General features: G+C 40.2%; 1 protein-coding gene across 2 annotated transcripts; it reads left to right on the forward strand.

Moving 5' to 3' along the window:
* The first annotated feature begins 243 nt into the window (after window positions 1-243).
* Window positions 244-23,414, forward strand: LOC121944843 (ceramide transfer protein-like). Of its 2 annotated transcripts, none has more exons than XM_042488770.1 (16): window positions 244-939; window positions 1,680-1,814; window positions 4,113-4,229; window positions 11,664-11,771; window positions 13,000-13,138; window positions 13,676-13,762; window positions 13,949-14,106; window positions 17,313-17,405; window positions 17,489-17,575; window positions 17,819-17,911; window positions 20,244-20,339; window positions 21,057-21,189; window positions 21,276-21,346; window positions 21,452-21,580; window positions 22,081-22,210; window positions 23,249-23,414. In XM_042488770.1, exons 1-16 carry the CDS (start codon window positions 850-852, stop codon window positions 23,374-23,376), a joined length of 1,794 nt encoding a protein of 597 aa, XP_042344704.1. In that variant the 5' UTR covers window positions 244-849; the 3' UTR covers window positions 23,377-23,414. The 2 variants fall into 2 exon arrangements, with proteins under 2 accessions (XP_042344704.1, XP_042344707.1); XM_042488773.1 differs by having other exon boundaries at window positions 13,679-13,762.
* Window positions 23,415-23,514: the final 100 nt, after the last annotated feature.

A 23,514-nucleotide genomic window follows, 5' to 3' on the forward strand; every position in this document is an offset into this window, starting at 1 on the left:
AGTCATACGTTTCATCTCATAGTATATTTATGAAGGACTTGGTCGCCATTAAAAATATCATTGTCCCCACCGTCTTGTTGATTTTTGTATGATTTCTGTTACACTGCAATCCCTTGATGAAAAAAAAAGTACCGATTTTATTTTGAAGGCACATATGTGTGATTTCCGGTGTCGCTGTGAGTATATATAGCTTGACGCCGCTCTGTATAAAGTACACAGTAAAGCGTGGCTGCGGCTCCTCCCCCCGACCTGAATGAAGACGAGCTAGTCAGTCCTCCGCTACTGCTAACTAAACTGCGGAACTACGGCAGCTGCACTGACCGTTGCTCGATATTTGCAGCCTGAAGTTGAGGCACAGCGTTAACACGAAGGTCCGCCTTATCGATCACTTCTTAAAGGAGCTCGTGGACTACAGCTAAGAGAGCTAACGAGCACAGTCACAAGTTGCCTGTTAAGTTGATGTTAGCTAGTTGCGTCGTTTGACAGCTAACGCTAACTAGCTAGTCTCATTGGTATTCGACGTCAGTTTCAAAACAAAGCCCGCAAAAACGGAGAAGTTGAGACTCAGCTGTCACCTCCGAAATAGCTTGCTACAAAACAAGCTAGCCAAGGTTTCAGTCTGTCAGCCAACCGAAGATAAATTACGCCTTTCATCCGATGTTTGCTACACTCCGGTAATGCCTAATTAACGGCATTTCTCTGGCGTTAAAGCTAAGTAAAAGAAGCTGTCAGCGGGTTTGGCTGTGACGCGTTTGAACTCATAACTAACTTAACCCTGCAGCCAGCGTAGAGATAAGTTTCCTCTGTGGATAAAATCAGGTTTAAATTTTCTTTGACGCTTGGATTTAAATGTCCGAAAAGAGTTCATCGTCCGGATCGGATGAGGATGTGGACCCGGAATCCGGACAGCCCGTGGAGCTCGGAGGTGTTTTAAGCAAAGTAAGTGAACCAGTTTGGATGTTACAATGCTTTTAACTGCACAAGCACTTTCTTTAGATATTTTAATTACACGCTTCTAGTCTTAAAACACTAATGACCTGAAACAGTTGAATTCCCATACAAAAGTGATGCTCAATTTACAGCTCGCGGGTCAAATCTGGCCCCGATAGGGTGCCGGGTGGCCCACCAACCATTTTCTCATTCACAATGAAAATAAAGTTATTAACACTTTGTAATTTTGGAATACGTGAGGTGCCAGAGTGCATAAAACGGCATCAAAATTGAGCTGGTTTATCAAAAACGTACTAGTGGAGTTCTCCCAGATAGAGATCCTAAACAAGCTCCCGTTGTCTTAAAATCCTAGAAACGACCTAAAATCCTGGTAATGTCCTGAAATTCTAGATATGTCCTAAAATCCTAGAAACATCCCACGATCCAGGAAATGTTTCTAAATCTTAGAAATCAGTAAAATCACCCAAAATCCTAGAATTGTCCTAAAATCCCTGAATCATCCCAAAATCTGACCGTAAATCTTAGAGATGTCCTTAAATCTGAGAGATTTCCTAAAATCATAGAAATGTGTATAGGACTCCTGCAGCTGGATCCTGGAAAAGTGCAAAAGTGGCCCCTTAAGCAAAGCAAATTGAGTATCCCTGCTGTAAATACATCACTCAGGCACATGATCTGTTGGCTGCATAGTTTAGCTAACTGTTTGTTTTGCACCTCTTGTGTGTTTACAGTGGACAAACTACATACACGGATGGCAGGACCGATGGGTCGTGTTGAAAAACAACACCTTGAGCTACTACAAGTCGGAGGATGAACGGGAATACGGCTGCAGGGGGTCTCTGTGCCTCAGCAAGGCTGTCATCACAGTAAGTATTCACCATGGTATGAAGAAAGAGCATCACTCTGCTGCTGCCCCTTTAGCTTAGCACCTGTCCAGCATTTCAGGGAATAATGACTCAAAAGATGGGCGACCATGAAAGGCCTCATTTTCTGCATCCCTGCTTTTGGAGTAGGGTTACCTGTCTAGCAGGTCTCAATATATGGACCATGTCTTTCCCTGTTATTAGCATGGAGTTGAACTTTAATTCCTTCAATCCATGCCCCACAAAGATAGAAAGGTAAACATTAACCAGTAATGAGGCTGTTATTAGGATCACAGGTAGGGTAGAGACCTGTATTTTAGCAGACAATGGCATTCTTGCTCCAGCAGACACTTGTGAACGCTCTCATACCTCTTCCTCCGTGGCTGTTATTGCACTGGTTGCTTGAAATTGGTGTCCCCACTGTTAAAATGTAAGCTTTGATCTCACTTTGTAGACCTGTGTTCTCCTGATGCCGGCCTCCTGTTGGTGAGATAAGTTGCAACCCCACACCCTGGTTAAATATTCACTGATCTCTCTGAGCAAACCGCAACTAAGTACAGAGGCCAAACAAATGGTTTTACTGAGATTTGTGCAAGAGGATTAAATGACTCAAAACTGGATTTAAACCACAACATGAAAGTGTTACAGTTAGTTTCTTCCAGTGAAAGTGGTCATTTGGGTGAGCATTATTACAATTCTTCACAAGACTAGAGGGTTTTATAATTGTGTATAGTAGGGTAAGTAAGAGTGTACACAGTTAAATTATGCATGCTCACTAATAATAAGAGTAGTGTGACCCACACAGTCACTTCTTTCTGCCTCTCCCCTTTTCCAAAATATCTACAGCCAGTGCTGTCTGAGTAGACGGGGGTATGAGGACTCAGGAATGCAGGAACAAGCCTCTGCTTCTCTTCTTGCCTAATATCAGTCTGTTACATGCTGCATAGCTGCAGATGCACCAGACTGTTCTCAGTGTTTGCACACACAGCTAAATGAAGAAAAAAAACGCTTTGAGTCTTGGATGTCTCTTTTGCGAGGAGGTTATCAATGTTGCCATCACTGATAACCTCCTCTTTTCTAACCCTGAAGATGCCACACACTCACAGAAAATAGCCAGTGCAGCATGATATTCAATAGTGCTTACGCAAGGGGAAGGAGATTGTTCCAGGCAGAATGAAGGAGGTATAAACTGGGTTGTAAAGCAGAGGTTTATGGGCTGTGTCTGATACAGCACAGTAAGATAGACTGGATTTCTCTAACCAGTAATGGCATCATGGTTGGATGCACTTGAGGTTAATGTTCCACACCCCTTCTTGTAGTGAAATTTAGAAAGTGGAGGGCAGTTTTGGCATTACACCTGTCTCTGAGGGGAAACTTTTGCTCTCAGGTTGTCTGTGAATGTAATAGAAAGCATTTATGGGTCAGAGAAAACCACTCTCCCCTGTCAGCATCCCAGATATCCAACTTGTAAAATGTAATATTAGTGTTTAAATGACAGTGTTGCATGAAGTTATTCAGGCTGACAGTTTGTCTTCAGAGTTGGAGTGTATGTTGCTGGTCCGTGACAGCGAGTAAACCAGCACATGAGCGTCATTCAGCAAATCTAATTAAACCTGGACAACATGAGGTTATGTCAGCTGACAGAGCAGCTGGAGTCTTGGTTCTACTAAGGAGAAAAACGGGAGAGAGATTCAAGTCGCATTTTTTATTAGAACCTTTTGCAAAGCAGATCTCTCCTCAGCTGAGTGCAGTGGTCAAATTCCAATCTCAGAGGAAACGGGAATTCTTTGGTGCACGTGTTTGGGTGCCTAAGGCGGTCAGCGGTTGGAGCTGGGTGGGGTGCATTGTAGAGCGGGGGAGTGAAATAGTTGAAAGATTTGGCCTAATAGTAGAAGGAAAAGTTATGATGACCCGGGTTCAGGCGGAGGCCTGCTGAAAGAGTATCTGTTTTTTTGCACAGCTCCACTGCGGTCGTTTAGGGTTGCGCCTGCAGACATAAAACATAAGTTTCTAATTAAAATTCCTGTTTATTGTGTGGCAGAGGCTTTTCTGTGACTGATGGAATCCATGTGTGTCCAGAATGTGTCATCGCAAGTCAGCCAGTGTCATAAACAGACCGTAGAGGCATTATAGAGGGATTTTTGCCCCGATTCCTCAGTGAGTCTATTGAACTCAGGAAAATGTTGCATTAAATTTTGTATTTATGTATTCCGATAGATATTTGGCTTTTGTGATAGTGTTTCTTCACATGCCACATGTGCCCTAATAACTATTCATCAGCCCTCTCCTCTCTCTTTGCAGCCTCACGAGTTTGACGAGTGTCGTTTTGACATCAGCGTGAACGACAGTGTTTGGTACCTCAGAGCTGAAGATCCTGAACACAGACTCCAGTGGATTGAGTCGATAGAGTTGCACAAGGTGAGTGAAACAGGGTTTCTCTTTTTTCATACATTCATGTTCAGCAGGGTTCCTGCAGATCCTTACAAACCTCACTATAATACATATAACTTTTAACATCACTAAAAAGCCTTGTTTTATGTTACAGTAACTATTTGGGCAGATTGTCTCTAACCCTAAGTAATTGCTTGCTTCATGGTTTCTTTTTCCTCAGCTTTAGTTACTGTAAAATTGTTCATAAGCTTCACTCTGAGTGGCATTTAGAAAGTTTTTGAAGTGTTTTATCTCACTTGCCTCAAGCTGAAGGAAACTTGTTATGAGTCTTTCTTGCTGGCTTTTTTTAACACCTTGGTTTGTTTGTCATATAGACTGTCTACCCGCAAGCATGTCAGCTGCAGTACCCTGATACACGAACTATTGCTGCACTGTGTTGTGTTGAGAATGTTTTCATTTGTGTGGTGTTTGTCAAGAATCAGAACAAATTTCCCTATGCGTCATTGTGTTGGTTCCTTAGGCTTTAATAAATATTTGATTTTGTTTTTGGTGTGCCTATTCACCCACTAAAATCACTGTTTTGCTGCATTATTCACATTTTTCCAGGTATTCAGGTTCAATTTTGGGTCAGAGTGTTTTTCAGAATAGACAGGGAGTTATCTGTTTTGTTCAGTGAGCTGGGTGTGGCAGGACAGGGATTCAGACACACACACACACACACCCCCACACACAAACACACAGAGCCCTTCACCCTGGGAATGTGAGGAATCTGTGGAGTGAGGTGCTGAGGTGGGGGTATCCCCTGTTATCAGATACCAGGCAGCTGCTCACTCTGCAGTGACATCAAGTTAACATAAGCATAAATCAAGTATGTACAGCACGTTAGATATGTCGCCATGGCGTAGGAGAGAATTGCTGTGTAACATATACTGCCGTTATTTGTCTTAACTTAGCTGATACAATCTAGCTATGCTGGTTTAGTTTGTGTTTGTATGCTCTAAATATTGAAACAAGTTATTCCTTTGTTTAGTTTTAATTTTATTTTTAATGATTCACTTATGCAGTGTTGAAAATACTCCACATACAGTAGTACTTAAACTTGGATAAAATTGTAGTTTGTACAGACATTTGCTGATTTACTTTATTTTGTGTAACCTGGGTGTTCTGGTGAGACAAATGTAAATTACCAGTTAACAAGTGATATGAATTGTGTAATTACAATATTTTTCTTGATTGTTTGCTTAATAATAATGACACTATAGTTGAAATACCACAGTAAATGTACCACTAAAGCTTCAACAATAATTGATGAATTTGTAAATCAATAAATTGATTAAAAAATTAGGTAATCCAGAGATAATCCAATAATTATTTCCTTCATTTTTCAAGCAGAATTGTTGGTTGTTGTTGGTTGTTTGTTGTTGGTTCCGCCTTTAAAAACGTGGGATTTCTTTTCTCTGTCATTTCTGATAGTATATGAAGAGCCTTTGAGTTTTGAACTGCTGGATGAAAAGAAGCAAATAGAAGACACCACTTTGTGCTCTGGGGGGGGCAGTTTTTGCACATTTTGGCCTTTTATAGACTAAACAATGCATGGATTCATCAATTAATAGTGAAAATAATATAATATGGATTATTCGATAATGAAAATAATTGTTATTTGCAACCTTATTTACCTCCCTTAATAATCACTATGCTGTGATTTCTCATTAGGCTTGTCGCTCCACTAAAACGGTTCTGTGGATAGTTTTGTTATTGCTACTGGGTGTTTGCAATTGAGTGTGAGCGACCGCAGGTCTCCAGTCCATTATCAGCAGTGTGAGAGTATTTCAGGGTTATGTCTGGATTGTGACCTACAGTAACCTCAAGAAGCTAAATGCAGCACTACCTGCAGCATTTCTGTACAGTAGGTGAATGTGACTGCACTGCTCCCAACTGGCCAAAGAAGGTCTTACATTCAGTGTTCACCTCTTGGCATTATGGTTTTAATCTTTGTGTTAATAGGGCATGAAGCAGCGTATCCTACTTAAGGATAGCCTCACTTTGTTTAAGCATACACACATCTTTTTCTGCAAATATTGACATTTTATGTGAAGCTTTAATTTCCGTTCCTGGTGCTTAAAATATGACAAATGAATGAAATAGCAGAATTAGTACACACAGCACAGTAGAATAAGCACACATACAAACACATATTAGGCCCTTCGTACCACATCTGTTTTAAATAATAGATTTTCAAATTCTAATCCATATTTGTTTATAGTAATTAAAATCCACAACTTAAGCATTTAGGCATATACTGTGAAGCTCTAGAGCCTTACTACAGATATAGATTGTGCAATATCGAAACCTGTCAGCATTCGATCCGTCTATGATAATCATCTGGAGGCTGGGGCCATTATTTTTGGCTGATCCTGTGAAGCTAGCAGATATCCGTACCAAGACATCCTCTTTCATGCACTGACCATTTAGCCCAGTCTCTGTTAACAGATATCTGCATTTGAATACAGATAAACTTTTAAAAAGCAAATATAAAGCGACCTCGTCGTCAGATATGACCGATGGGTTCCAAGATTGCATATCAGACAATGTGATCTGCCTCTTCACAAAGACTGTTTACCTGCTGTTCAGATATTATTGATTAATGATACTCTACAAAAGTCGTACTACAAAAGGAAAAAACTTTTCACTACCAAAATCTTGTCCGGTTGCAAAAAGATTCTGCATACATATGCATACATATTTAGAAACTATTAAGTGAGATTACAAAAAAATTAATCTTTTAAAACAACAATTTGAGGGTGAAATTTTTGTGCTGTTTAATACACTCATACTCGTACTACTTGTTGGTAAATGTCAGTGTTTAACAACTGTGCTTTAATGTGGGTCGAACAGGCCATAATTACAGCTTTTAAGTGCCTCGTCTAAGCCACTTTGCAAGGGCAAACAACCACCGTTTGCATATCTATATTACCATATTAGGCTCTATATTGTACGGGGGGAAAAAAAACATTTTTGTGCAAGTCCATCTGTGTTTTTATGTGTGGGTGTGTTTGTGTTGGTGGTGGAAAAAGTTGTGCTAAGTGTAGGGACATTAAGTGCAGCTCCTGATGAATAATGCTTTTTTTTTTTTTTTTTTTTTTTTATCACCCGTTCTCACAGCAACAAAAATCAAGAGGGACACATAAAACTCTTGATCATACTGAGAAGACTGTTCCATTCTGTCAGATTCAGAGGGGTGATATGAGAGAGAATGGGAAAATCCCCCGCTGTATTTATTTGTAGTTTTTCAACCACAGATAGAAGTAAAGCAGAAGATTCAGACAAATGTTGTTCCCTGCCTCCCACTCTCTGCCTCTCTCTCTCTCTCTCTCTCTCTCTCTCTTTCTCTCGCTTTCTCTCTCTCTCTCTCTCTCTCTCTCTTTCTCTCTCTCTCTCTTTCTCTCGCTTTCTCTCTCTCTCTCTCTCTTTCTCTCTCTCTCTCTTTCTTCGTCACTCTCTCTCTCTCTCTCTCTCTCTCTCTCTCTTTCTTTCTTCGTCACTTATCCCTCTTCACTCACCCACCCGTTTGGTACTTTAGTGGTTCATAACACAAACAGCTCCGGACAGCCCTCATCTCTCTCTCTCTCTCTCTCTCTCTCTCTCATGCATATGTGCATGCACCCTTCATCCCTCTCTCGCTCCGTCTCTTACATGCAAACACACACAGTCACGCTTGCTTGCTCAGTGATGGATGCTGGACATAAAAACGGACAAGATGAAAAGGTTGCACATATCAGGGTGTGTGGTCTGTTGATATATGTGCGCAGCAGCAGTGGAGTGCATGTATGTGTGTGCATTTGAGTCCGTCTGAAAGCAGACCTGCTTCACTCTGCCGAGGATTCTCAAGACGCGTCCTATTGGCTCAGCCTGTTTCTTCTGCTTCATAGGCAGCTAGTGTCTGCCACTCCTCTGGCTGCTACGGAGAAAATGACTTCTTTCCTCTTCCCCCTTTCCCTCTCTTACAGCTGCTTTCCTTCACTTGATGAGCTAAGCTGAGCTTGTATGGCTTTTCATCTCCACCTCCTCCTCTTCCCTTTTGTTCCTCAGTGAGGTGTGTCCAGAGAAACAGGAATACGGGATTTAAGCCTCTGAATTGTCAGAACAGTGCGAGTGTTGGGGGAGCGTCTGGGCCATGTTGGGGCCAGCAAACCGCCGGGACTGCAGCAGTGTCCTGCTCTGCCTTGGGTGTTGGAATGGCCGAATGGTGGGCTTATAGCATGTTGGCATGCTGCTTGCTTACTATCACTCATTATTGAAGTCGTTAATGAGTATACCAGTGTTGTGATATAATTGATGAAACACAATGCATTGCATAAATTATTTAATATATGCATGCATGTAGTTTTTCCACATCAGAGAGTGCACTGATGGGATCGCTTTAGAATTGAACACCACTGCATGCCAGTAATCATAAGAAATTACTATTTATTTTTTAGAAATGAAACTCATGCTGCATGGCTGTGTGCTGGACTACCAGCATTTTTTAATGACAGGGATGTTTTTCCCAAACAGCAGTACGCTCAGATGTGCAGAGGTGATCAGTGGTTGCTATGGTCACTTACTGTACACTCATCTCATTACCATCACAGAGTGGTGGGCACAAGATGCCATTTCATGTGTTGTGTGTGAGTGGGTGTTTAATTTGCATGGCTTTGTCATGCAGCTGAGCAGGTGCATAAAGATGGCAGGCACAGATAGGTCTTCATCTTTCATCAGTGCATTGCTTTGCCTCTTGGTCTATGACCAAACTAGCAATAATAATTTTGTCAGTAACCTGTGCAATATCTCAGTTAGAAGGAATAATCTACAGCGAACGCATTTAGTGATACTGATGACCAACTTTTACTTCGTAGCACTTCTGTCAGATGTTTATTCACCCATGTCGGCCTAACTACCCAACTGTCACTTACAACTATTGAAATATAGACTGTGCTTGATTTAAGGACATGATATGTTGTAGCTGGAAACAAAAATTAGAATTACACTGAGGATGATATAGTTCAAAATTAAGCTGTACTATATTTAGAAAATCAAACGTCACAATATTTTTGACAATATACCACAATATCCTGAAGATATAGTAGGATTCACCTTTGGTGCTTTACAGTGTATACACAATGAGACCATCAGTGATGTGGATGTAATGACTTAGGGGGCAAAAGCAAATATCGCTAGAAAAGTCTGATAAGTTAAGAAATTTGCATCACTGTAATGCAGCCTATAAAACCAAGACAACACAACACTTGTGATATCAAGATATCTAAAATCTAATATGATATCTAGTCTCATAGCACAGTATTGATACAGTGTAATACTAGTACATTGCCCAGCCCTAATTTATATGAGGCTGTTGTATGGGTGCATAAATAAATAATATCGCTATAATATTGCATTGTAGGTGTTAAAACAGAATTAACTGAGCAACCAGGGGTGAAGCTGAGGCACATTTCAGACCACAAGTCAAGATAACATCGATATCAATTTGAAATAAAAAAACAAAAAAACATATGTGCATGGCAGCTCTGCCACTTACAGTTGCTTTGTTGTTCGTGGCTGGAAAATGGAAATGTTACCATGTTTTAAACGGATTCTGTGTTGCAGCAATGTGACCAGCCAGTCACAGTCCAGCCTGACACAAAGCAGGTTGTTGTTTTTGAAACTGACAGCTGAACACTTTGACCAAAGAATGTGTTTAAAATATCTACATGTACAGTCAGTCTTTCTTTACACAGTAAAACGTCATCAGGTTGAACAGCACTTATCATTCTACAGCCTGTTTTTTAATTGAACCCGAGCATATCTTTACATGTAATAGCCCTGATTTTCACTTTATGAATGTTGTTATGTTTGATTCTTTTGTAAAACTGGGTAAGGTCATTTTTAGGGCTGAACTTTTTAACTGTTCAATTATGCATCAACTAATTTGAGAATCAATGAAATGGTCTGAGTAATTCTTTTAAAAGTCATAAGTCTCCAATTTCAGCTTCTAAAATGCAATTATTTTCTACTTTCTTTATTCTTCTATGGCAGTAAACTAACTACATTTGTGTTGTGGAGTGAAACAAAACATTTGAGGACATCATCTTGGGCTGTGGGAAACACTAATTGTCATTGTTCACCATTTTCTGATATTATATCGACCAAAAACGGCTCCATTAATGAAGAAAATAATTGGTAGATTAATCAACAATGAAAGTAATCGTTAGTTGCAGCCCTTTTTCATGTTATATTTTGTATGAACCAAATATTTCACAATTTCGATTGCCCTTCATATATTATCTGATTAGTTTGACCCGTGTAAATGCTCTAATCTTAATATCACAGCAATGATGGGATCATTGTCTGAATTCAAACACACCCTTCAACAGCAAACATTGAGACTCTTTTTTCATCCACTCAGCACACTATTTGTTCACTAGTACTCACTGTCAAATGTTTCAGTCTGTCCCACTGTTTTAGGTGTTAAAAGATGCTATAGCAAAGGAGCTTTCTTAGTATGTCGCCTGACTCCCTCCTCAGTTTGCTCGCTGTACTCGAGAAATACCTCTGCATACCAATTAGTAAACATGAATAGCATACAGTCCCTTTTAAATTTAATAATCAAGAGGGAAGGTAAATGCTGAGGCCATGACTGAATCTCAGCAAATACATTTAGAAGCATAAAACACACCACAAATTACTGCTTCTATGAGCTGAATAAGAGCATGAATATACAGGACTGTTACATTGGGTCAGGAACTTGCTCTCTCCTCATGTATTATGTAGTGATAACTGTTAACAGCTGCATGTGGGACAAACAAGAAAATTTTGCTTTGGTTGCTTTTACTGTGCGTGCATGCACATACGCTATGTATAATAAAATTCTGTCACTTTGCTGAGTTGGCAGTCCCAGGCATCGCCCAGTCATAAGTTGGCTGTTGAATGGAACAAATGCAGTCACAGCCACTCCCTTCCTTTCTACTGCCAGGTCATACTGGAAATCTGTTTTATAATGCCATGTGAGACAGTACACTGTATGTCCTATCAGGAACAACAGTATTTTGAGATACAGAGCAATTTGTTGCTTCTGTTCTTCTGCCACCTAGTTCTAGGTGTACTGGCTGTGTTGATGCATGTGTCTATTTGTCAGCCCCGGTCCCTTCAGCAGATTGTTTGTCTGTGTAGGTGTAGGTCGTGCTCTGGTCGAGCTCAGCATTACTCAGTGCTGCTGACAGCTAGAAATGCTCTCCCCCTCTTTCTCTGTATTGTTTTTCTGAGCTGCAGACTTTCTTATTTTATTGCAGATTGTTTGACATGTTTTGTGCACATACTGATTATCTGTTCCCTCTGTTTTTGCTCTCCTTTCTTTTCATCTATATCATACTCTCTCCTTCCCTCGTGCTGTCTCTTTTCCCTTCGATTCCTCCCTCTGGATTTCAGGCTGAGTCTGGTTATGGTTCAGAAACCAGTCTCAGGCGTCATGGTTCCATGTTGTCTCTCACCTCAGCAGCCAGTGCCTTGTCCGCCACATCCACATCCTCCTTCAAGGTAAAAACATGGGAGTGTGAAGGGTTTTGGTTCTATAGATCATATCAAATTCTCAGGCTTCACCCACACTAATGCCTTTTCATTTTAAAACAGTGTTTAAAAAAATCTACGTCAGAGTAAGAATGTGAATTGGCCAACAACAGAAAACTAATAATAATAATAATAATAATAATAATAATAATAATAATAAAAACTTATTGAACAACCAGGCTTCAATTGGCCCATACATTTAAACTTAACATAAGAAAAATAAGCAAAGTTTCCGTCACTTTTGTTGCATAGGTAAGTAAGAAGGACCATACCGGGAGTCAAGAGACGCTCTCCTGCCTTTCAGTTTAATGTCTGCCCTGTTAGCAACTGTCGCTGCGCCTAACATCTGACCCTGAACATTTAAGCAGTCCCAACAAACTCATCCTGACACAGAAACAGTGCAAATATGTAATTATACATGTTAATAACTGTTAGGTAAGGTTAGTGGTATGATGCTAACAGTTACCCTTCTCACTGTTTGTTCAGGTGGACTCTCACCATCTATTCCCCACGCAGAGCTCACACTCCTGCAGTAGTAGCTAGTCTTATGATAAAAAGAGAGAGCAACAGCGTGTCAAGGATTTACTGAGCGAAGCAATACACTGCCGCAGCTCTACTGTCATATCAGATTTTACCTGTTTTAAATAGTAAAGATATATATAAAAGTCACGTTCACATGTGGGAGGTTGGCCATAATTACTCCAGATGTCCATATCGAACACTCAAACACTCATACTTGCATGCCTAAAAATGCATACCATGACCTGTCATATACACCGGACATGTGCATGCTGGTGTAAACAGGGAGCAGATTGTACCAGCGTCACGGTTTCTGTTTTAGGAGTTTGAATATGGCTTAGTGGTGTGGCCGTGAAGCGTAAATGTAGCAATAGTTGTGTTTTAAAAAAAAGACACATAAGTGTGAATGTAGCCTCAGTCCCTTGCTGCCGTCTCTGAAGTATTTCCTTTAATACACATTTAAACTTTGACCACACATACAAAAGCACCCTCTGAAAATACCAGCAAACATCCAGATCTGTTATAATTACTTTTGTCAGTTGTAAGAATGTCGAGTATTTTGCTCTTATTTTTTAATAACAGCCTTTCTTCTTGGTTTAAACAAAAAAACGAACTGACACGAATCTTTCACATGACAGCTCTTGATTACTTCTCTTAACTTGTGTTTCTCCCTGCTCAGAAGGGGCACAGGTTGCGTGAGAAGCTTGCAGAAATGGAAACTTTCCGGGACATTCTGTGCAGACAAGTGGACACCCTACAGAAATACTTTGACTCCTGTGCTGACGTTGTCTCTAAAGATGAATTTCAGAGAGACAGAGGTAACCTATCGCATAAACAACACTATGACACAACACTATAATGGAGCTTGTCTCGTGTCAGAGATTTAGTTAAAATATTTTTTAATTTGGGTCTGTTTTACTAGAAATCATAGCAAGCAGGAATTAGTCTCAGTGTTAACCTGCTAAGTAAAGAATTTATAGATGGGGCTTTACTTGGTTCATGCAGTATGAGAGTTGGAGGAGAGCGTTTGAGCGTCGAAGAGTCATTTAAGAAAGGAAACAAAAATCAATAACCACTTACAAGGCACTTTGTGGGTTGTTTAATCTCTGAGTCAGAACCTCTCTGCAGTCTTCAAAATCACTTTCATATTGAACTTGCTCCTTATGTTCATTATACAAACATGTAGTTTAATCTCAATGATGCTTTTTTTTGTGTCTTGCTCAACCAAAATAAATACCTGTTAAATAGTTTTGCAATAGCATACCCAGGTTAAGATATTTATTCCCTTTTAACATTTGGTTAGCTGGACAAATAGATAGTAGATGCACCTAAGTTTGTTGTTGCTTTCTTACCAGTAGTAGAGGAAGACGAAGATGACTTTCCTACCACTACAAGACCAGATGGTGAATGTAATCACAACAACAATGGCAGCAAAGAGAAATGTGAGTTTACCTTCAGATCCAGAACATTCATTGACTTATTTGAGAATATCTGCAAAAACATTCATTTTGGTTGCTTGGCCTTGAAACAAATGATTCACTTCAGTGTGAAAAGAAAGAAAGTCTATTTTAACCAAGTCACAAGGCTGCTGTCACACTTGCTTATTTCTTTCTCTCCGTCTGTGTCAGTGTTCCCCCCTGCCAGTCCCAAAGGTATGAATGGAATAGACTTCAAAGGTGAGGCCATCACCTTCAAGGCCACCACAGCAGGAATCCTCTCAACCTTGTCCCACTGCATCGAGCTGATGGTGAAACGAGAGGACAGCTGGCAAAAAAGGCTGGACAAGGTACGATCGAGCACTCTACTTAAAGTGATAAGGGGATGTTCACATAACAGGGCCAGAAACTAAATTCAGATTATTTGTCCTAGATTGATGTTTTTGCTTAGACTGTTCACGTTCATGTTTGAAGTGACCCATATCTGACATACGCGTGGACTCCTCTCGTGCAACCGATGATGTCTAACACGTGCACATAGAAAAACAAAAAATGTCACGTGCGAAACAGATATTTCTGGAGAAAAACGAGTGACATAGTAGTAGCTTCATCACCCTAGTGATTTGCTTTTAAGGGTGGATGACAGTTTCATCAACTGTTGAAGATGAAGGTGAGAAGGATTGCAAAAGCTCTGTTAGCAGCGATTGCTCAGAGTTCTGTGAAAATAGGACTACATTTTAGTATCTCAGCAGTATGACCACAACAGCTTTCTATAGTTTCATTGCACCACTGTGACACTTATTTGGTGGGCGATCTGCACCTGCGCAGTGAATTTGTACAAGCCATGGCTATATGAGGAAAAACACATGCATGTATCAGATTAAGGACCACTTATGAAAGTGGCCCAGATCTTATTGGAAAAATAGATTCCTGTGCCCACACGATCCTAAAAAAAATAGGTCTGTATACATGAAAAATAATTTAATCCATTTTGCTTGTTATGTGAACGCAGCCTAAATGTCACCCACACTGCTGACTGTCATGTGAATAATAGGCATTTTCCTGAGTGTCAGGAGCTTGTGCTGTGTGGAGGTGTCATAGACTAAGGAGCTAATTGCTACCTTCCATTATTTGAAAGGAGTTGGTTATTATGACCAAGAGTGTGGTTATTTCAGGCTCAGTACTTCGGGTGTTGAAATTGCCGTTTAACACTCTGCTGTCCAGCAAAGATTACAGTGCATGAAAATAGTCAGACTCACCCATTTCTATTGATAGTGAATTTGAGGGAAAGTTGTTATTAAAATCCACAGTCAGTGCTTGTTTTGGAAAGGCTAGAAGGTGATTGAGGATTTTGCTCTGAAATTGATTTGCATATAAAATACGCTAACGTTTGGAGTAAATATTTGTGTGAATGACTTGTGTGACAGGTCTCATTTCCTTAGGATATAATTCAGATCACCTTCTATGAGTACTTTTTCTTAAACTTCCCCTTGGTCATAGAGTATCTGGTAATATGTTTGTTAGTATTTTTTATGTGTTCATATTTGTATTTTTATCTCATTTAAACTGTAAAAAAGTTTGCAACACTGATTTTGGTGAAGTGCTCTCCCATGTTACTGCTTTACCTCTTTCTTGCCTAAAAGGTACATATTATAGCGCACTGTTTGGCTGTAATACAAGAATTTGTGAACTGGAAGTGGGCACCATACTCTTTCTTGTACTGTAAAAATGAAGGCTGAAAAGACTCATGCCTTTTTACATGCCCACCACCACAAACTCAAACAGTACATAAACAGATTGAGAAAGAGACAGGCCCCTCCCTCTCTCTCAAACTCAGACCAAACTACAATAAAACTAAGCAGTGCACATCAAATATTAACCATATTAACTGTTGCTGCGTTGCCTATTTCTCACCCAAGTTGTTTTCAGAAACAATTTTCGGCTTAGATCATTTGTTAACAGTCGGCTGCGATATTGTTTCCTGTGTCAAAACGGAAAAGCTCACATTACGTTGCCCACTGGGGGGACTGTTTATTGGTCCGGTGTGGTGCAGTGCATTCTAGCCACTTGTGTGAAAACAAATGTCACAGCACTTATCTAAGTTGTTCATACTGTAAGTTTTCGCATCTTTCTACTGCATTTACAGCCCAGTTTTATGAAAAGACCATTTTTTCTGCAGTGAAATACTTCTTCAATGTCTAAAGCTCAATCAATCCAATAATCGACTTGCTTACCAGAAGCACAAATGCACATTTTGCCCTTAATGAGCTTTAACCCTTTTGTTATTTGAGCGTTTTATTTATTATGTTTCAGAGTAGTTGGAATTCATGTAACACTCTTCCAAACATTGATTTTTCTTGCGCTCTGTGTCTTTAAAGCTACGCTCTCTGGAACTTGTCATGCTTACATCCTGATCAGCTCAGCTGATGTTGTCAAACCAGTTTTTTTTCCTGTGTGTAAAGGCATGCTGCCCAACCCTAAACCCTACAAAAGCCGGGAAGTGCCTTCAGTTAGTTGGGCTGCTCGATTGAAACTACCTCAGTCTTATCTTTGTTTTGTCATGTGCTTGAAGTTTAGCTGCTGATGTTGAGTAGGGAAATAGAAATAGTTCAGAACACACTCCCAAAGGAACAGGACACGCCTGATCGGATTTGAACAGAGAGTGAATTGGAAAATGACTGCTAAGACTTCGTGGTGCAGTTTGTGGAAGCCTTCACTACAAAGGAGGACAGAGCAGCTAAAATACCAAACACAGAGATGGATACCTTTACAGACTTGTAGCCACTTCTTTAAAGTAAGTCTTTGACCATCTGTCTGTGTGGTGGTTACACACAGCCGACAACAGGATCACCTCCTGTTTATTTTGTGCCAAGTGACATACGTCCACACCTTCCTGTGTACACTTTGGATTTCTTGTGTAGTTCTGTCTGGTTTCCCTCCATTAAGTATTTTTGAGAAACACTGTTGTTTTCAGTATACTTTAACCACTGTTGCTTTAGTTTGCTTGCTTTTCCTTATTGCAGTGTGGATAAACTCTGCCTGGACTATGAACAGTGTCTTGGGCAGAATTGAGTAGCTACCTTGTAAATTTCATTGGTTTATAATTCATTTGCTCTCTTTGCAATGTTTCACTGCCGTTAAATAACAGATGGCGAGAACATTGGCTGATCCGCTGTCTTTAGTTCTACATTGTATAGCAGTAGCATGTTGTTTCTAGCCTCTGGCAGAGATTGAGACATAAGGTAAAACCTGTTTGAGAGCACACACACAGCTGACTGATGTGGTGGCTTTGCCTGATTTTTTGTGACGTGCAGATCTTTCTTTTCTCCCCCATCTTTACAACTCTTTAATGTAATCTGATGAAAGGAGCATTGTCACTGCGGGCAGGGATGTTTTCTGACTGTCACTGAATTCCTGTTGTTTGTTATCTAAATGTGGAGGATCAGCAGAGCTTGTGAATGCAGCACAGACATTTTAATGGGCGTTACATTCCACCACTGTTATTAATGGTTTAATACACTCGCACAAACAGCACGACTCTCTCTTATGTGTTCAGGAGCTGGAGAAGAGGAGGAGGGTAGAAGATGCCTACAAGTCTGCTGTGAATGAACTGAAGAAAAAGTCACACTATGGAGGCCCAGACTATGAGGCAAGATGAATTAAGGTGCAGCTTTTACAGGGCTATTGTAAAATCACTGGATTCTTATATTTCTGGCACTTGCTTTTCCACAGGAGGGGCCCAACAGTCTGATCAATGAGGACGAGTTCTTCGATGCGGTGGAAGCTGCACTGGACAGACAGGACAAGATAGAGGAGCAGGTGTGATGAAGTTCTAACTTTGCCCAATTTAAAAAAGTCCTTGTCCACTTTGGATGCTTAAAACATTGGGTTCAGAAGGCACATTGAGTCTTTCCTGTCCCTCTCTCTCTCTGTTTGACTGAAACACATTTAAACAAAGAAAAATGAAGTAAAACACAGCAGCATTACACACAGGGATGTGACCTTTCTCTTTCTGATGTTCTTAATCTTCTCTCTCTTAACAAACTCCTCTCTGTCCCTCAGTGCCAGTCAGAGAAGGTCAGGATACCTCGACTAACTCCAGTTCCTCCAGGGGACGTCTACTCCACCATCGGTACACACCGATTTGCCACCAAGGTGCTTAAATCATTTATTGTTTTCTCTTTAATATACATGTCATTTCTATTAAGCTTTGTTTTAATTTAAAGTCCTGATGAAACAGCATCTCTGAGTGACACAGGATAGGCAGGCTGGACATGTAAGTTATGGGCGGGATGTAAAGTTGGTCAGAATTTGATATCCATCCATCTCAATCGTGTTGTATGCTCCGCTCTCTGTAGTGGAGCGTCCGATATAGCAGTCCACTCTAAAATGCTGTGCGCATAATCTGAAGCGGTCACAAATACCACTTTCCATGAAATTAATAAATGTAGCCTATAGGCTTGTTAACTACAGATGTTCCAAAACCATGATTTCCTTCCAGATAACAATTATGATACTTGAACTTGCTAAATGTACCGATTCGATACAATTGCCTTAAAAAAAGATCAAAAGCTGTATACTTCTAACCCTTAAAAATGTGAAATGTTTGCTGTCATTGTCGTATGGCATGGACCATCTTAAGCCCTAAACTGGTGAGACTTTACAGTGTAAAATATTGTCAAATTGCTGACATCTTGATAATGGCTAACCTCACTTAACTATTCTCAGATCTAAAGTAGAAGTTGCCAGAGGCTGCTCAGTGCAACTCTGTATGTGGGCTTCTGGGAAAATTGACGTTTTATTCAGGTGTGAAACTATTTCAGAGTTTATTCATACATTACTTGCTATCGAGCGGTGCATAGATTTGCATACTCCCCAAGCCAACATTTTAGGCAGTATTGGGGGCTTTTCACTGGTTCTGGTATCAGAACGAGTCTGCTTGTTACCACTGTATTTAGGGGAAATGGAGCAAGGTTTTAGTTGACAAACACTTGATTCAACACAAGATGCAGCAACGTTTCATGACCTTACTAGCTCACTGAATTAATCTCAGCTCTGTGCGGCTAAAAGTTGCAGATAAGTTCATGGGTGGATGTCTTGATATTATTGGTTGAATTTGGTTTGAACTGGCATATGAAAGAACATGACATATTTTATTTTACAGGTAGAAAAAAATGATTGGATTTGATGTGAGAATACAAAGAAATTCATCATTCTTTGTTGTTTATTTGCCTGCATGCTTTAATAGGTGCACTTTATGACTGGGGATGTGTTTTAGGAGGGTTAAAAGGGCATTTTTCATTTCATCTCGACTTTAAGGCTACTGGTTGCTACTGTCTGCATTCCTGTTGTAAGCTTAGTCAGTTTACAACCAGCGTGTCCTGTCTATAAATCTCTGCAACTGCATCAGCTTGTGTGCTTCTCATAATTTTACCATGCTTAACCTTAATCAATTCACACAGCAAAATCAGTTTGTGCATATTGCAATAATGTAGGAACTTTCTTCATGTGAAATGTGAGGTTGTGGTTGTGATCTCTAGACTGCTGCAGGGTGCCTCTCTGTTTTGTTTCTTACTCCTTTCTGTTTCAATCTTCCTTCTCTGCTGTACAGCCCCATAGCCATTCTTCTTCCCTGTCCTCGGTTGAGCTAGTCAGTGCTTCTGATGACATTCACAGATTCAGCGCTCAGGTACTGTATTTGGTCAGCAGCGGGCCCCTGTGTCCACAGGGAGATGCAAACGCCTACCGCTTTCCACAGCAGTCACAGAGAGCACGAGCAGAGACGAGCATGAGAATGTCTTCTAACCAGTCTCTCCAGGATTTCGCAAACATTTCTTGTGCTTTGAGTAGCATGTTATTGTAGGTTTTAAAAGTCTATACAGTGTTATGTATTGCACTAAGACATAAAGCCTAACTGGACAAAATTGAAATTCCTGGAGAGACTGAAATGTTGTCTAACGGTTGTCACCATACCTCCGATAGGAAAAGTGTTAGTCTAATGCTGCATGACTGGATTTTAGTGAAAGCTCTTCATTTCCGCCGCCTCCTTTCCTCACATCATTCTGTCTCCCTCAGCATGAGCAGGCACGACTCCAGACTGGCTGCGCACTGTGACGTTGATGCATTGTTGGGTTGTTGAATAACACCACCAAGCAGGATCAAGTGTTATATACATATTTGGTTCCAGCTCAGTGGCTTATGTGTTTGCTCAAAGAATTCCCAAGAATCTGAGAGGAAAATAGTTTCACTGTTTGCCTCAAATGATGTTATCAAAACTTCTGTGATAGAATAACCAGCACAGGTGCCAGGCGTTCCCATTGCTCAAGACTATAAATCATTTAACTTTAGCGTAGCATCCCCGAAACAATGTATTCTTCTTCTCCCCGAACTGTGTCCTGTTTCAAAGCATGTCCTCAAATAGACAAGTACAGAACAGTGAAAAACTCTTTCTGACAAAGAATTGAATCAATACCTGTCGGTCTCTTAGGTGGAGGAGATGGTGCAGAATCATATGACTTACTCCCTTCAGGATGTGGGTGGAGATGCCAACTGGCAGCTTGTAATAGAAGAAGGAGAGATGAAGGTGAGTAGAGAGGAGAGAAGCTGCATATGAATCATTTCCCTTGATTCCTAGCTGTGACTATTTAAGTCGTGTTCACTTTTTCAAAGTTACTGTGGTGGCAGTAGAAGTACTCATAATAAGTTCATCAGGAGCAGAGTGCAAGTAAAATATCTAAAGTTAAAATATTCTTGCCACAAAAAATGACATTGATAAAATAGGCTAAGTAATCAGTGGTTTGTTTTCATTCATTCTTCATTCTTTTCTTCTTCTACTTTGTCATCTTCTTCATTTCTGTCATCTTCATCATCTTTGTCCTTTTTTCTTCTGTTTCACTTTTGTCTTTGTTGTATTCTTCATCCTCTCCATATCTCATCTTATTCTTAGTCTTTGTCTTCTTTGTTTTCTTCCTTGTCTTCATTTTCTTATTCTTCCACATCTTTGTCTTTTTTTGTGGTCTTGTTCTTCATCATCATCTTTGTCATCTTCATCATCTTTATCCTCTTTACCTTTATCTTTTTCTTTGACCTTTTCTACTCCATTCTTGTCTAACTCCTCATCTTCATCTTCGGTTCAGGTTTCTTAAATGACTGGAAAGATTAGCTCACATTTTATTGGCCTATAATATAATAATGAAGAGGATATTTCAGGATATCTTTTGTGGTGGGGTTATGAATATGTTCAGAGTAACGTTATGACTTTCCATGTGTTCAGCCTCACGCTCTGCACTTTGTGTAACAGGTGTACCGGAGAGAAGTAGAGGAGAACGGTATTGTGCTGGATCCCCTCAAAGCTACACATTCTGTGAAGGGGGTGACAGGACACGAGGTCTGCCACTACTTCTGGGACACAGCTGTCCGAATGGACTGGGAGAGTAAGTTCACTGTTTCAGAACTCATCAGCTCTGTTTGACGTTCTCTGTTCTCATATCATGACCTGACTGAACTCTTCCTATCTCAGCCACCATTGAAAATTTCAACGTTGTGGAAACGCTCTCTGATAATGCCGTCATTGTGTACCAGACGCACAAGGTAAACTTACTTCTTTCAGATGTTGCTGGAACATGTTGAACAGTTTATCAGTAATAATATGCAGCCTGTTTGATTTCTGACTGAATTCCCGTGGTTGTGTTTCAGAGGGTGTGGCCTGCTTCTCAGAGAGACGTGCTCTATCTGTCGGCCATCAGGAAGATCTTGGCAACAAACGAAAATGATCCCGACACATGGCTGGTCTGCAACTTCTCTGTGGACCACGACAATGCTCTTGTAAGATTGCTGCATTACACGTGTTACTGTGAATTGTACAATGTAGTTTTTGTGATAAACTTGAATAAATGCAGTCATTTGAAGGATAAATTCCTTAATGCTTTTACAAAATATGAAGCAGATGTTAGACAAGGAATTTAAATACATTGTATAGAGTGAAAAGACTTTTGAAGCAGTTATTACAAAAGATGTTTTTCACGGGAAAGGTTATATTGAAGGTTGTTTCATAAATTTCTATGATTGATATTGTGTCCATTCAAAGGTAGTGTAATGAAGGGTTGAGTGACTTTACAATTGTACATTTATTTTCTTTATGATGAAGATTTAGTATTGGTATCAGCTATCAGCCAAGTTGTTTTGGTAATCCATTGGTAAGGGTCCATCCCTAATAGAAAGAAAAGTTTCAGCTCTCTTAACTTTAGTCACTCTGTGAATTAGCCACAGTTAGATTTGCAGTAGCTTGGAGATCATTTTCATTTATACTTTTGTTTTACCTACAGCCCACAAACAGGTGTGTTCGTGCCAAAATCAATGTCGCTATGATCTGTCAAACACTGGTCAGCCCACCAGAGGGAGATAAAGAGATCAGCAGAGACAACATCCTTTGTAAGATCACCTATGTTGCCAATGGTAAGTGCCTCTCAAGCTTAATTCAAGTACTTCTCACCTAATAAAGTTTTGATCTCAGTGTGTATGCTTTTGGCAAGATCAACAGCCAACAGAACAAATCCTCTGTCATCATCAATATAACTATTAAAATACAGCCAACTATAAATGCCATATGGAAATGTTAAGCTGAGGCCTAACCCCCAATCAGCTTAGGTCATGTTGTTATTTCTTATGTACAGACGGTCCTTACTGTAAATAAAACCCATCAGATTATGTACCTGATATCCAGGCTCATGTGGTGGTAAACTGGTAGAGTTATATTCTGTTTGTGGACGGTAGCCTGAGTTCACATCAGCCTAAATAAATAAGTGTCGAATGTTTACTTGAGTCACAAAAAAAAAAAAAGAAAAACCTGTTAGCCAGATGAACCGTTTTGTTGACTTACTGAGGTTTTCGCAGCGTTTTAAACTGTCAAGAAATAGCTGCAGGTAACAGAAGGGCCTAAACGATGACAACAAGCAGATATGGATCTACTGTAGCTGCTAAAAAGCTGTCAGAAAACCACCTGTAGTTGGCCTCCCTTTGTTTTGTTTTCATTTAATTATTATTAATGTTATGAATGTGGCACCATGGTGTTTCTTAGTTGTTATGTTTTGTGTTACAACTTTTTCTGAAACAGCTCAGAACAGCCTCATGTCAGCCAACGTTTCTGCTGATTTGTCTTTGTGCAGCTGGTAGCTGGCAACAAAAGGTAGACAGTCTGTGTGTTTGTGTCTTTGAAGTGTCCAGACAGCTTCTCCCACTTCCCTGACTTCCTGTAGATGAGTTCATGTGACACAAAGTAGCGCTGCAGAGGAAATCCTGGGACACTTTATTGTTTGAGAAGCCCAGCAGGTCATGGGAGTTCATTCGAAACAATAAAATATGCTTGACAGCCTCACCACTAGAGGCCACCATAGACCTCTGTATGCTTTTATGACTAATTATAACTAATAGTTTTATCATGAGTTGGCATGTCTTAACACAGTTTCCTAACAGTTTCCCTCTCTGTGGCTGCAGTAAACCCAGGAGGCTGGGCTCCAGCGTCAGTCCTCAGAGCCGTGGCCAAGAGAGAGTATCCCAAGTTCCTCAAACGCTTCACCTCCTACGTTCAGGAGAAAACTGCTGGAAAACCAATCCTCTTCTGAACACATTGAGGTAACCAGGAGCACATCTTTTTTTGTTACAACTGGCTGATGCTTCTGCTGTTATTTTGAACCATCAAAAGATCCTGCTCAACTGCCCCTGCTCAGCATCATGATGAACTGATTATACTAATCAGTTTT

This window comes from Plectropomus leopardus, chromosome 6 (genome assembly GCF_008729295.1).
Source record: "Plectropomus leopardus isolate mb chromosome 6, YSFRI_Pleo_2.0, whole genome shotgun sequence".
NCBI classification, from domain to species: domain Eukaryota; kingdom Metazoa; phylum Chordata; class Actinopteri; order Perciformes; family Serranidae; genus Plectropomus; species Plectropomus leopardus.

Bases quoted from the DNA above. Each gene is read 5' to 3' on its own strand.
- LOC121944843 (XM_042488770.1), top strand. From the start codon at position 850: ATGTCCGAAAAGAGTTCATCGTCCGGATCGGATGAGGATGTGGACCCG. The intron at 13,139-13,675 runs GTAACCTATCGC...CTTTCTTACCAG, and splicing joins TGAATTTCAGAGAGACAGAG to TAGTAGAGGAAGACGAAGAT. The intron at 21,190-21,275 runs GTAAGTTCACTG...TTCCTATCTCAG, and splicing joins TGTCCGAATGGACTGGGAGA to CCACCATTGAAAATTTCAAC.